We start from the raw sequence: 13,704 nt of genomic DNA, 5'->3' as shown, positions 1-13,704 counted from the left end.
TTCAAACAATGCTTGGCAGTTAACTGTCAGTCACCATCAGCGGTGCATTTCCCATGGCAATACCACTGGCCGACCAATCAGCACGCTCTTCTCATACAGTATAACATGTTGTTTTCCCCTTGAATTGCTATTCTTGGGAGTACCCTGAAGTGCTGTAACCTGCGAGGCTACGGACCAGGAGCTGGAAAGTGGGATTAAAATGAGCAGCAAGTTTCTTTTTTCTCTTTTTGACTGGTGCAGAGACAATGGGTTGAATGGCCTCTTTCTGCATCGTAACTTTTCTGTGGTTCTATGGAGTGTAAGGCAAAAAGCTTAGACATGTTTATTTTTTCAGCAATACTCAAGTTCTATACAATCGAACGACCCTTATTAAAGAATTGTCCAGTTTATATCTTTGCTCTCATTTGCTCACATTGTTTTATTTACTTTCAGGGTGCACAGCTGATCTTTTTAAAGACATAGATTTTCCTGGAAATGATATTACTTGGGTCCTCGCACCTGATGCCATATTCTGTCAAAAAATTTGCACTTATCACCCTCGGTGTTTATTCTTCACTTTTCTTAAAAAAGAGTGGAACTTTGACCGTAGAAGGTAATTTGGCTGCTATGTGTGTTTGGAAATGTGTTTAAACTGGAAGTTCCTTTTTAAAAAATTTCTTCTAACTTGGTAGTGAAATTTCAGTCTGAAGTGGAAACATTGGGTGATTTTTAATGGAGATGAGAGGGGTTTCAGTTGTAAGCTGGAGAGCTGGTGAGAGTCCCACATCACCTCTTTTTGGGAAGACCCACCACATTAATTGCCAATCAGTCATTTAATTGGGCAGGAGTGGGCCTTCCCTGGGATCATGGACAGTGCGGGGGGGTGCAGAAATTCCACCCCATGAAAGCCACTGGCCAAGCAGAGGCTGGCAGCTGTCATTGCAAATAGTGCCACTGGGATATTGGTGGGTGCTACCGGCAATACACCCAGCTGATGCCCAGGATTGCCGAGGGATCCAGACTGCAGGTGAGTGATCGTGGAATGGGGGTTGCCGGCTGGTGGAGGATTGACACCAAGGATGGGCAGTGTGGCTTTTAGCTGCAACCCCCTCCCAATGTCGAGTCTGTTGATCAAGCACTGATTGCTTTTGAACGAGGAACCCCACCCCACCCCCAAGCCGGGAGCCCGTAAGTGACCCCAGCAGGGTTTGCTTTTCGAGCTTCCCACATTCATTAGGGAGCCCCCTGCCACCACTGGGTGAATACCAGTGGCGGCAGGGTGAGGCCCTTAAGTGGGCATTAACCTTAGGGCCTCAATTGGCTGTGGGGCGGGAAGGGTCCCACCTGGCACCCTCCCACCTGACTAAACGTCCCTTTGTCATCAAACTCGCCTTAGTGGAGGGCATTACATTTTGTCCACTGAGTCGTATGCACAGAAGGAAATTAGTTGCCTGTGCTGGGTCTTTGGCAAAGCTATCTAATTAATTCCATTCCATTGCTTTTTCCACATAGCCTTTCAATTTTTTTCTTCAGTACTTCTGACATTTAACATAATTTGTTAGATGGCCAGCCCAACTTTGGATCAGTTTTGTTTTATGTACATTGCTTACATTGTTTCTTACTTAAGTGGAATTGATTTTTTAAAAATCCATCCTTATTGAGGAATAGATGATTATGAATATTTTTCTACCAAGTATTTGGACATCATGCTGAATGATGGGAGATGGTAGCATAGTGCTAATATTGCTGGCCTAGTAATCCAGAGACCCAGGCTAATGCTTTGGGAACATGGATTTAATTCCCACTAAGGCAGCTGGTGGAATTTGAATTCAGTTCATAAATCTGGAGTTATAAGCTAGTCTCAGTAATAGAAACCATGAAACTATCATTGATAGTCATAAAAAAACCCATATGGTTCACTGGTGCCCCTTTAGAGATGGGAGATTTTAATTTACATATAGACTGGAAAAGTCAGATGGGAAAAGGTAGCCTAGATGAAGAGTACATTGAATGTTTTCAAGATTGTTTCTTACAACAGCATGTTCTGGAGTCAACCAGAAAGCAGGCTACACTAATCCTGGTATTGTGCAATGAGATGGGAGTAATTAATGATCTCACAGTGAAGGCGCCCTAGGAAGCAGTGACCATAATATGATTGAATTTTGCATTCAGTTTGAGGGAGAGAGGAGTGGGTCTGAGACTCAGTTTTAAAATTTAATTAAGAGCAATTATGAGGACATGAAAGCTGAGCTAGCTAATGTGAATTGGCAAAGTAGGCTGAAGGATAAGCCAATGGATTTGCAGTGGATAATATTTAAGGGGATATTTCAGAATGCACAAAATAGAGACATTCTAACCAGTAAGAAAAAGTCCAAGGGACAGACACACCATCCGTAGTTAACTAGAAAGGTTAAAGATAGTATCAAACTTAAAGAAAAAGCATATAATTGTGCAAAAATAGGTGGCAGGTCAGAAGATTTGGCAGGATATAAGGAACAGCAAAGGATGACTAAAAGATTAATAAAGAGGGAAAAATTAGAGAATGAGAGAAAGCTAGCCAGGAATATAAAAACAGATAGTAAGAGTTTTTATAAATATTTTAAAAAGTAAAGAGTTACCAAAGTGAGCATTGGTCCTTTAGAAAGTGAGTCTGGAGAATTGATAATGGAAAACAAGCAGATTGGCAGATGAATTGAACAGGTACTTTGCATCAGTTTTCACTATAGAGGATATAAGTACCATCCCAGAAGCAGCTATAAACCAGGAAAAGGAAATGGGGAAGGAAGTCAGGAAAATTACAGTCACCAGAGAAGTGGTACTGAGTAAATTTTTGGAGCTGTGGGCTGACAAGAGCTCAGGTCCTGATGGACTTCACCCTAGGGTCTTAAAAGAAGTGTCTAGTGAGATGGTTGATGCATTGGTTTTAATTTTCCAAAACTCCCCAGATTCGGGGAAGGTCCCATTACATTGGAAGATAGCAAATGTTACTCCATTATTCAAAAAGGGAGGGAGACAGAAAGCAGGAAACTATAGGCCAGTTAGCTTAACATTTGTCATAGGGAAAATGTTAGAACTTTTATTAAAGAAGTTACAGCAGGGCACTTGGATAAGTTCACAGTCATCAGGCAGAGTCAACATGGTTTTGTGAAAGGCAAAATGTGTTTAACCAACTTACTGGAGTTCTTTGAGGAAGTAATGTGCTATGAATAACGGGGAACCGGTGGATGTACTGTACTTAGATTTCCAGAAGGCATTTGATAAAGTGCCATATCAAAGGTTATTGCAGGAAATAAAAGCTCATAGTATGGGGGGCTAACATATTGGCATGGATAGACGATTAGCTCGCTAACAGGAAGCAGAGAGTAGGTATAAATGGGTCTTTTTCAGGTTGGCAAGATGTAACGTGTGGTGTGCCACAGGGATTAGTGCTGGGACCTCAACTGTTTACAATTTATATAAATGACTTGGGATGAAGGGATTTAAGGGATGGTTGCCAAATTTGCTGATGACACAAAGATAGGTATGAAAGTGAGTTGTGAAGAAGACATAAAGAGGCTAAAAATATATATAAATAGGTCAAGTGAGTGGGAAAGGATCTGGCAAATGGAGTATAATGTGGGAAAATGTGAAATTGTCCATTTTGGCAGGAAGAATAAAAAATAAATATATTATCTAAATGGTGAGAGATTGCAGAGCTCTGAGGTGCAGAGAGATCTGGGTGTCCTAGTGCATGAATCACAAAAGGCTAATGTGCAGATACAGCAAGTAATTAGGAAAGCTAATACAATGTTATCATTTATTGTGAGGGGAATTGAATACAAAAGTAGGGAGGTTATGCTTCAGTTGTACAGGGCATTGGTGAGACCACATCTGGAGAACTGTTTACAGTATAATGGTCACCTTATTTAAGGAAGGATGTAAATGGGTTGGAAGCAGTTCAGAGAAGGTTTACCAGACTGATACCTGGAATGGGTAGGTTGCCTTATGAGGAAAGGTTGGAAAGGCTAGGCTTGTGTCCGCTGGAGTTTGGAAGAGTAAGAGGCGACTTGATTGAAAGATACAAAATCCTGAGGGGTCTTGACAGGGTGGATGTGGAGAGGATGTTTCGTCTTGTGGAAGAATCTAGAACCGGGATCACTGTTTAAAAATATGGGGTCGCAAATTCAAAAGATGAGATGAGGCGAATTTTTTTCACTCAGAGGGTCATGAGTCACTGGAACTCCCTTCCTGGAAGGGTGGTGGAAGCAGAGTCTTTGAATACTTTTAAGGCAGAGGTGGATAGATTCTTGGTAAGCAAGGGGTGATAGGTTATCGGGGGGTAGGCAGGATGCCAATTTGGGGTTATTATCAGATCAGCCATGATCTTATTAAATAGTGGAGCAGGCTCAAGGGACTGAATGGCCGACTCATGTTCTTTGTTTATATGTTCGTATGTTCGTATGTATGCAGAGAAGGAAATCTGTCAACCTTACCTGTGATTCCAGACTCACAGCAATGGCTCTTAACTGCTCTCTGAAATAGCCTATCAAGCCACGCAGTGGACAAGAAATGCTGGCCTTGCCAGTGCCGCCCTCATGTCATGAAAGAATAAAGAAATAAATGTTTAGCTTACTAAATAAGGCAGCACTCATTCCTACATTGCATGTCATTGACAAAGTTTAGGCACTTGAAACATATTAATGTTACATACAGAGCACGACTGATTAAAAGAAAGTTTCTTCTGTGCATGGGGGAAAACAAAATCGTGCTTTTAATAAGAATATGTTTATAATTAAATTACATCGCTGTATATTTATTTGGTTAAAATTTGTTCTAGCGGCAGTTATGACTATCAATGAGTTGCAGTACTTTGCTTCACAATATCATTTAAAACTGAACATTTTCCAGATTTAACTGTTACTTAAAGGAAAGTAGAACTGGAAAACCATCAAGAGAAACAAAGTTACCGAATGTTGTGTCTGGATTTTCCCTCAAATTGTGCAAGCACCTAATAAATCGTAAGTGAACAAATTAAAAGTCACATTTAGTTGCTTTTTAAAATTTGTTACATGAGAGTACCCGCAATGAATAAAAGTCTGTTGACACTCATTTTTGAGCCTCTTAAAGGCAGCTAGCCCCTCTTAAAGGGGAGGTGCACTCAATGGAAGGGAATTGCTGCTGACGGTCTGTACTAACACTGGCTGAAATAGGGGCTGCACAAATTGAGCACCAAGGAAGAAAGAGGGCTCCTGGGTTCATGGAAATGGGGTGGGGGCAGCGCTGGGGCCCTTTATCATGGAGGTCGCAGGAGGAGTGAGGCCATGTTTCATGCTTTCATGAGTAGCCAAAGGTGATAGAAGTAAATGACCAGGGAAATCAATGTCCAGATTCTGGTCCCAAGGACTTGGCAGCAAACCAGCAAGAAGTCCAACACACAGGTGGTCAAGATCAGCAAATGCATCTTCAAAGAATATCTCCTACTTCCCGCACTACCAACTTTTCACACTGCTCAATACACTTGCCCCCGTCACCCATTCATCACCAATCCATAGCACTCAGGCCCAAATTTAAGACACTTCACCCTCACTCACATTCCAATCCTGCTTAAGGGCCTCATCCTGCCACTACTGGTTTTTAACCAACGGTGGGCGGGGGCCACGATATGTGGTGGGTATCCTGTAGCCTGGTGTGGGGGCAGATGGTCCCTTTTACTTGAGCAGCCCATGCTTAACGGAGATAACTGCTGGAGGCATCGGCGCCCATGGGATGAAATGCCAGCTGCCCTAAATGCTAACCTCCCTCCACGCGCACCACCCCTCCACAACCCCTCTTCACTGGATCCGCCTTGTGAGGAGCTGAGAGATGAAAATTAAAATCACTGCAGCATCATCACTGAAACAAGTGTGCAATTAATGTGTGACAAGTTTACATAAACAGTTCCTATTATAGCTAGTAGTGGACTTTATAATGGGAAAAACTGCCAACAGGAAGTAATGTTTTTATAGACAGGAATACAAGCTGATATAAGGGGCAGGTGCCCGCCTGACACACCCAAGCATGAAATAGCGTGCGGTGGTGTTGGGCGAGCGTCCTGACGTCATCGCACACTCGCGATTAGCAGGTGTGCATGAGAGTCAGCAGCGTGCCTGCTGACAATTAAGAGACCTATTAAGGCCATTAATCGATTAATTAACCACTATTTTTCGCTGCCCATCCAACATTACAGTTGGCAGGCGGGCGAATCGTCCAGGCAACCTTAGGATTTTTGAGGAAACCTCATCCTCCAAGGGCGGGATGAGGCTTCCGATATTAATTTAGAAAAAAATGTTTGGGCAGAATTTTTATCATCAACATGTTTAGGTGAGTGATTCTTATGGGTGGAAATTTTTTCCGGGATTTTAAAATCTTTATTTAAAGGTTTAAAATTCTTCAGCTCCCTGAGGCAGCTCTCTGCCTTCAGGAGGCTTTCATTCTGCGCTCCCCCGCGCCTGTGCTGACTTCAGTGCTTGCCCTCCTCCCGCCCCCACCCCAGCAGCGCTGAGCCTCTCAGTGTGTGTTTCACGCTGGCTGGCCGTTAATGGGTTAGGTGCAGGTCGCATGCGACAGGCTGTTTTTCGGCCGCTCTCGGGCCCTCACACTGCGTCCACCCGCAACTCCAAAATCCTGCCCAAGGTTTCTATATAACCAAAGACAAGAGGTTGGTCAGCAATTGTCAGTAAAGAAGTGCAAGACTAATTTATTCATTTAAATATAATTTGTCCTGGTACCCAATATTTTTAGTTATTGTAAACCTTATTGACATTAACTGTGTGAATAATCTATAGGGCTGTTTTGTTGAGCCTATGTAATGTCTCATTGTTATTGGAGTACCACTGAAAGCAGTACCAGAATAGGAGCATTACTCAGTTTTAACCTTTTGGAAAATTGATGGGTTTGCAGATTTATTTGTTTCTTTTATCAATGAAGTTTTTGTAACAAGTTACTACATACATAAACTGAGAATTTTGCAGTGTATGTTTGAACTCATTTTAAAATAATTTTACAGCCTGTGCTTCCAGTGTTTATGAAGGATTGGATTTTCTGGGGAATGACTTTCGCACAGTTGATGTGAAAAATTATCAGGATTGTCAAAAAGAGTGTACAGAGGACCGCCATTGCCAGTTCTTCACTTATGTAACACAAGATTACCATAATGTTATTCAGCGGTAGGTTCATACATTTATTAGTCTAAATCTAAGCAACTGCAAAATTGATGCTCCCCAGTCAGAATTATGAATGAATTTTGCTTGATCACATTCAGCCTAGAACCAGAACATAGGAACAGGAGAAGGCCATTCAGCCCGTCGAGCCTGCTCTACTACTCAATATGATCATGGCTGATCGAACACTTCAATGCCCTATCCCCATAACTGTCTGTTTACGTTATTGTTAATCAGGAATCTATCAATCTCTATCTTAAACATGCACAATGAGTGAGCTTCCATGGTCCTCTGGGGTAGAGAATTCCAAAGATTCACAACCCTCTGAGTAAAGAAATTTCTCCTCATCTTGATCCTAAGTGGCTTCTTCTTTATTTTGAAATTGTGTTCCTGGTTCTAGACTCCCCAACCAGGGGCAATATCATACATCCATCTACCCTTTTAAGTATTTTATAGGTTTCAATGAGGTCACCTCTCATCCTTCGAAATTCTAGAGAATACAGACTCACTTTGCTCAATCTCTCTTCATAAGACAGTCCTGCCATCCCTGGTCTGGTGAACCTTCGTTGCACTCACTCTATGGCAATAATATCCTTTCTGAGGTAAGGGGACAAAAAGTGCACACAGCACTCCAGGTGTGGTCTAATCAAAGTTCTGTACAATTGAAGCATGACTTTGTGACTCCTGTACACAAATCCTCTTGCAATAAAAGGCTAACATTCCACTAGCCTTCCTAATTTCCTGCTGCACCTGCATGTTAGCTTTCAGTGACTTATGGACAAGGACATCCAGGTCTCTTTGTACATTTACACTTTTCTAACCTCTTACTATTTAGGAAATACTCTGCACATCTGTTTCTTCCACCAAAGTGGATAATCTCACATTTTTCCACATTATATTCCAGCTGCCATGTTCTTCCCCACTCACTAAGTCTATCCAAATCCTCCTGTAGCTGCTTTACATCTTCCTCACAACTCACATTCCCGCCTGGCTTTGTATCATCTGCAAACTTGGAAATATTACATTTGGTCCCCATATCCAAATCATTGATATATATATTGCAAACAGCTGGGGACCAGTACTGATCCTTGCGATACCCCACTAGTCACAGCCTGACAATGCAAGAATGACCCATTTATTCCTACTCTCTGTTATCTGCCTGTTAGCCAATCCTTAATCCATGCCAATATATTACCTCCCATCCCATGTGCTTTTATTTTGCTAATCAACCTCCTGTGAGGGACTTTATCAAAAGCCTTCTGAAAATCCAAGTATACCATGTCCATCAACTTTCCTGTATCAATTTAGTTAGCAACATCCTCACAAAACTCCAACAAATTCGTCAAGCATGATTTCCCATTTGCAAATCTATACTGACTATACCTAATCAGATCATGATTATCCAACTATCCATTTATCACATCATTTATAATAGATTCTAGCATTTTCCCTACTATTGATGTCAGATTAACAGGTCTGTAGTTCCTTGTTTTCTCTCTTCCCCCTTCTTAAATACTGGGGTGTCATGAAGCTATTAATGTATATAATATTATTGGAAAATATTTTTCTTTTAAAATAGAGGTTTAGTCTGTGGCTGTGTCTTAATTAGATTGAAACCAGCTAGTCTGGGTGCTTTGATGTGTACTAGTTTTGATATGTTAGAGAGATAGCATGCATTTGCATTTTTTTCAATAGAGCATTCAAGAAGTGGGGTGAATTCTGGCACCTAGCGAGCAGAGACCAAGCAAAATGTTTATATTGCTAATAAAATTGGTACTATGAAAGGGGTTTTATTGTTAGAAGAGGCTGGTGACACAATGAGAATTTACATTCAATGAGCTGTGCTATGTATAACTTCAGCAGTTTTGTGTGTGTAAAGCAGAGGCGATGTGAGATCAAATGCAGCTATAAGCCTCCATCTGCCTCCATAGGAACCAAAGTGAAAAGAACCTCATTTTGAATTTGTAAGGTGAAAATGCTTTGCCTGGTGTCTAGTTAAGTCCATGGGTGCTGTTGCCTTAGTGGAGATTAGTTTGGAAATTTGTTAAAAATTATGATTGTAGTAATTTGTAGCCATGTGTATATATACTTAACTTGTGTAAATTAATAAAATGTTTAATTTAGCTTAATATAAAACCTCTGAATCCTGAATTTAGAGTTGCACCTCAAACCTAACGCTTAAAATTATAGGTTATGACAGTTGTTTAAAGTTTCCCTCTGGGATTTAAAAAAATAACTCAGCTTTACCAATTGCTCAGTCACAACATGGGATGACATTTGCCAACTTCCAATCTTCAGGAACCATTCCATAATCTGTAGAATTTTGAAAATGATCACCAGTGCATCCACTATAGCAACCTCTTTCTGGGATGCAGAATATCAGGCCCTAGGGACTTATCAACTTTCAGTCCCATTCATTTCTCCAATATAACCTTCTTACTTATACTAATTTCCTTAACCTCCTCATTCTCCCCAGTCCCGTGGATCTCTAAAGCTGGGAGATTTCCTGTATTTTCCTCAGTGAAAACAGACACAAGTAATCATTTAGCTTCTCTGCCATTTCTCTGTTCCCCATTATGAATTCTCATGACTCTTCCTGCAATGGACCCACATTTGTCTTGGCCAAACACTTCCTTTTTATATACCTATAGAAGCTTTTACAGTCCATTTTTATGTTTTTTGCTAGATTGCATTCATATTCTAGTCTCCCTTACTTTACCAGTTTCTTGATCTTCCTTTGCTGTATTCTAAAAACTTCCCAATCCTCAGGTTTAACTCTACTTCTGCAATTTTATAAGCCTTTTCTTTTAATCTTATACAATCCTTAATTTCCTTTGTCAGCCACCATTGACTGACATTTTTTGGGTTTTTGCACCTTGGAGGAATGTATAGATGCTGTAAGCTTTGTAATAGTTCTTTAAAGACTATCCATTGGCTATGCACAGTCATACCTTTTAATGTATAGAATAAATACAGCAATGTACAGGTTTATGGATTTATCAGGATGCTACAAAGGTAGAAGTACCATAAGTTAAAAAAATGTCTACAAATGTGAAGTTGTATCTTTGCCTAGCTGGATTGCCAGAACAAAGTAATGTTTATGCATGTTCATTTGCCCCCTTTAGTCAAATCTGCTACCTGAAAAAGAGTGTAAAAGGAATTCCACCGAGAATTAATATTCTTGACGATGTTGTATCTGGATTTTCCTTAAAGGAATGTGGACTAACTGCCTCAGGTAAAGGAGTGACTTATTCAATCTTTGGATGACATAAATCAGTCCGAGTTGATTTTAATAGCGCTACCATAAGCTTTGTAGAAAAAGGTTTGTTTGGAGTGGCTGATTGATCTCAATTGGTCTTCAGTTTTACTCACTAAATTAATATGTGGTATGTTGTACATTTCAGAATTATTGGGCAAGTAGAGCAATTGCACTATTTATGTAAGTAATTTAAGACTATCTTTGGAGAAGTTGGAGATTGAGAAGTAGCCTCCTTTATATGATTAAAATGTCACCTGTGAGTTCTCCTGGTGACATCATGTTAAATGTAAGTTCTCAGTCACATACCTAGACAGTTTCAAGTTTGATTTGAGATGGCAGTAAATGTCTTATAGTTAGCCTGAGTATTCCTGGGGAAAATCAGCCAGAGTTTGCTCTTCAGTCAGCCTTGCTGGAAAGCGTTCAACTGCTAGTTCTGGGTAAGAAGATGATCCAGCTTGACTGCAATGTCTACCATTAGACTGCTGGCATTTAAAGCAGGATTTACCTCAGTTTATTATTTGATTTTGGGCATATCAGGGCAACAGCAACAACATGTATTTATATAATGCTTTTAACACAATAAAATATCCCAAGGTGCTTCACAGGAGCATTATCAAATAAAATGTGACACCAAACATTTGGAGAGATAATAGGGCAGATTCCCAAAAGCTTGATCAAAGAGATAGGTTTTATGGCAACTGGAGGCATGAAAGATGGATCTGTATCTCTGTGTATTTTCAGCAGGACAGGACCAACAAGTATTTGAAGTGCCCACCTCAAGTGGGCAGATATTTCATTTTGTTATGTATTTGGGAGCATGTCAGGTCTGCACTGCAGTTTCCAAATTTCTAATGTTCAGAGTACACTCATTAAGAACATTCTTTAATGCATGCACTTTTCCTCTTCCACTACTAGTCTACTTTTCAGTTACATTAAACTCATACCTGAAATCATACTAAGGATCTGACAGAGTAAAATTGCTTGTAAATAGTTCACTTCCATTTCATCTGTCTAAAACCTGCTATTTGCCACTCTGACAACAATAACAATAAAGACAAAAATCACTGACTAGCCTCATGCATGGAGAATGGGGAGTGTGACTTCAACAAGTTACTGAAAAGTAGCTGATAGCCTCAGAATCCCACTGCAGCAATAAGTGTCACCCTGAGGAGTGGTGAGAACAATTTAGCTTTCGGATTACTGGTAATAATAAGAAAGCTTTGAGCAGGTTGGGCCATTGCTGGTAACCCAAATTACTGCAGACTGACAAAATGGCTGTCAATACTTCGAAAATACACAGAATAGAGAGAAACTTTCCCCTCCAATATGTGCAACGAAATAGTAAAACTGACTTTTATAAGTGGTTTGTTCTTTATATACGCACAAAAGAAATCTTCACCCATAATTCTTCCTACTTGGACATTTAAAATATTGTAGGATTTCTGCAATCCATACAAGTTTTTTTTCATTTTATCTTATCTACAGTTTGCAAGAAGGAACTTTTGCACAACGTTGATTTTCCTGGAAATGATATTACTAGTGTACTGGCTCCCAGTGCTGAGACATGCCAACTGATTTGCACATACTATCCCAATTGCTTGTTTTTTACATACTTAAAAAACGAATGGAGAAGGGACTCCAGGAAGTAAGTCTTTGTTTAAAAAAAAATCAAAGTTTTGCTTTGGCCAAGTGAGCCGTAATATTAAAGCAAAATACTGCAGATGCTGGAAATCTGAAATAAAAACAGAAAATACTGGAAATACTCAGCAGGTCAGGCAGCAACTGTGGAGATAAACAGAGCTAATGGGTTAGATTTTACCAGCCCTTTAGGACTGGGCTGGGAGGTGAGAAGGTTGACAAAATGGTGTGTGTCAGGAAACATTTGAGAAGAGAGAAACTAAGATAATGAGCAGAATTGTAACTGCCAAAGGTCATCAATTCAGGTGCAGGTGGAGGGAGGGGAGTTGGTTAAATCCCCAAGAAGTGCTGGCGTGTTGGAAATCCAGCATAATCCTGCTCATTTCTGGCTTTTACTGGGGCATATTCTGAGTTTTGTGGGAAATCTTCATCAAGCTGCTGGGACAGTTATTTAAATATTCAATTAGTTGTGCCTATAACCCAGAATTCTGGCTTTAACAGGTGGCACAGAGGTTTCCCTGAGTGCGTGGAACTTGCCAGGGTCATCAAGGTGAGAGAAGAGCAGGGAATGGTTGATCAATGAAACTGACAGCTTGGAAAGCTGAATCTGTATAGCCGCTACCCTCCCTAAGTGAAAGGTTTATGCTCACAGCACTTGTTCTGAGACTGTGCTTTCATTGCTTTAAAGGTGATTTCCAACTTTTTGGGAGTCATTTCACCTATCTTGGACTTCGTCCACTTTGATCTGCACTTCACTGTTTTCAGCCTTCCCTACAGTATGGAAGCATATTATGCAACTATACCTTGGGACCTCTGAGGAACAAGAAGAGCAGACAGCAGGAGCAGCAACATCAGCAGCACCAGAAACAGTAATAACACCAATGGTGGCTGCTTTGTCTATAACCACTCCATAGACAGAGGGGATGGATACAGAGTTCCAGCTCAAAGGAGGTGAGCCCCTCAACACAGGGTATACAGGCAGAGAATCAGCTCTCTCATAAAGTGCATCAGGAGGCTTAGGCTTCTGTGGCAGGTCACTGCTGACATCTGCAAGTCAGCCTCCTAGAACAAGACCTCTTTTCAAGAGGGCCAGGTGAGCATGCATTGCCAGTAGCCATCAAAGTTACCACATCCTGAATTTCTGCCATTGCGACTTCTCCCAGAGATCTGCTGGTGACATCTCCAGCATTTTCCGATCTGCTGCCCACAAGCATATCTCCCAAGTGACTAATGTCTTGTTTGCCACTTATGTCAACTTTGAGTCCAGTCAGAGGGCTTTCACATTTGTTGCAGTGGCTGGGTTCCTACAAGTACAGGGAGTCATTGACTGCATACTTGTGGCACTCACGGTGCCCTCTGATCAGTCCGGAGGGATTCCACTCCTTGAATGTTCAACTGGCATGTGGCCAGTGGAAGATTTTCATGTGCAAGATATCCTGGGAGTTGTACTAATGTCTTCATTCTGCCACAGTCACAACTCCCTTTGCACCTTCATACAGAGTGACTGGGCGGTTCCTTGGAGACAAGGAGAACCCTCTGAGGACCTGGCTCATGACTCCTGTAGGAGCCCAACTCTGATGCAGAGGAATAGTGCAATATGAGCCACATGATCACAAGGGTGATCATTGAACAAACCATTGGGTTACTGAG

At 41.0% G+C, this 13,704-nt stretch overlaps 1 protein-coding gene across 1 annotated transcript in view; it reads left to right on the top strand.

Moving 5' to 3' along the window:
* Nucleotides 1-13,704, top strand: part of LOC144684657 (plasma kallikrein-like) — a 103,766-nt gene that overhangs the window by 50,351 nt on the left and 39,711 nt on the right. The window contains exons 7-11 of the mRNA XM_078548734.1: nt 433-592; nt 4,867-4,976; nt 7,004-7,163; nt 10,283-10,392; nt 11,902-12,061. Of these exons, the coding sequence (XP_078404860.1) occupies nt 433-592; nt 4,867-4,976; nt 7,004-7,163; nt 10,283-10,392; nt 11,902-12,061 (700 nt within the window). The remainder of the gene's footprint in view (nt 1-432; nt 593-4,866; nt 4,977-7,003; nt 7,164-10,282; nt 10,393-11,901; nt 12,062-13,704) is intronic.

This window comes from Cetorhinus maximus, chromosome 1 (assembly GCF_964194155.1).
Source record: "Cetorhinus maximus chromosome 1, sCetMax3.hap1.1, whole genome shotgun sequence".
Taxonomy (NCBI): domain Eukaryota; kingdom Metazoa; phylum Chordata; class Chondrichthyes; order Lamniformes; family Cetorhinidae; genus Cetorhinus; species Cetorhinus maximus.
The sequence above is the reverse complement of the archived record's forward strand: the minus strand, read 5'-3'. Positions and strand labels throughout refer to the sequence as shown.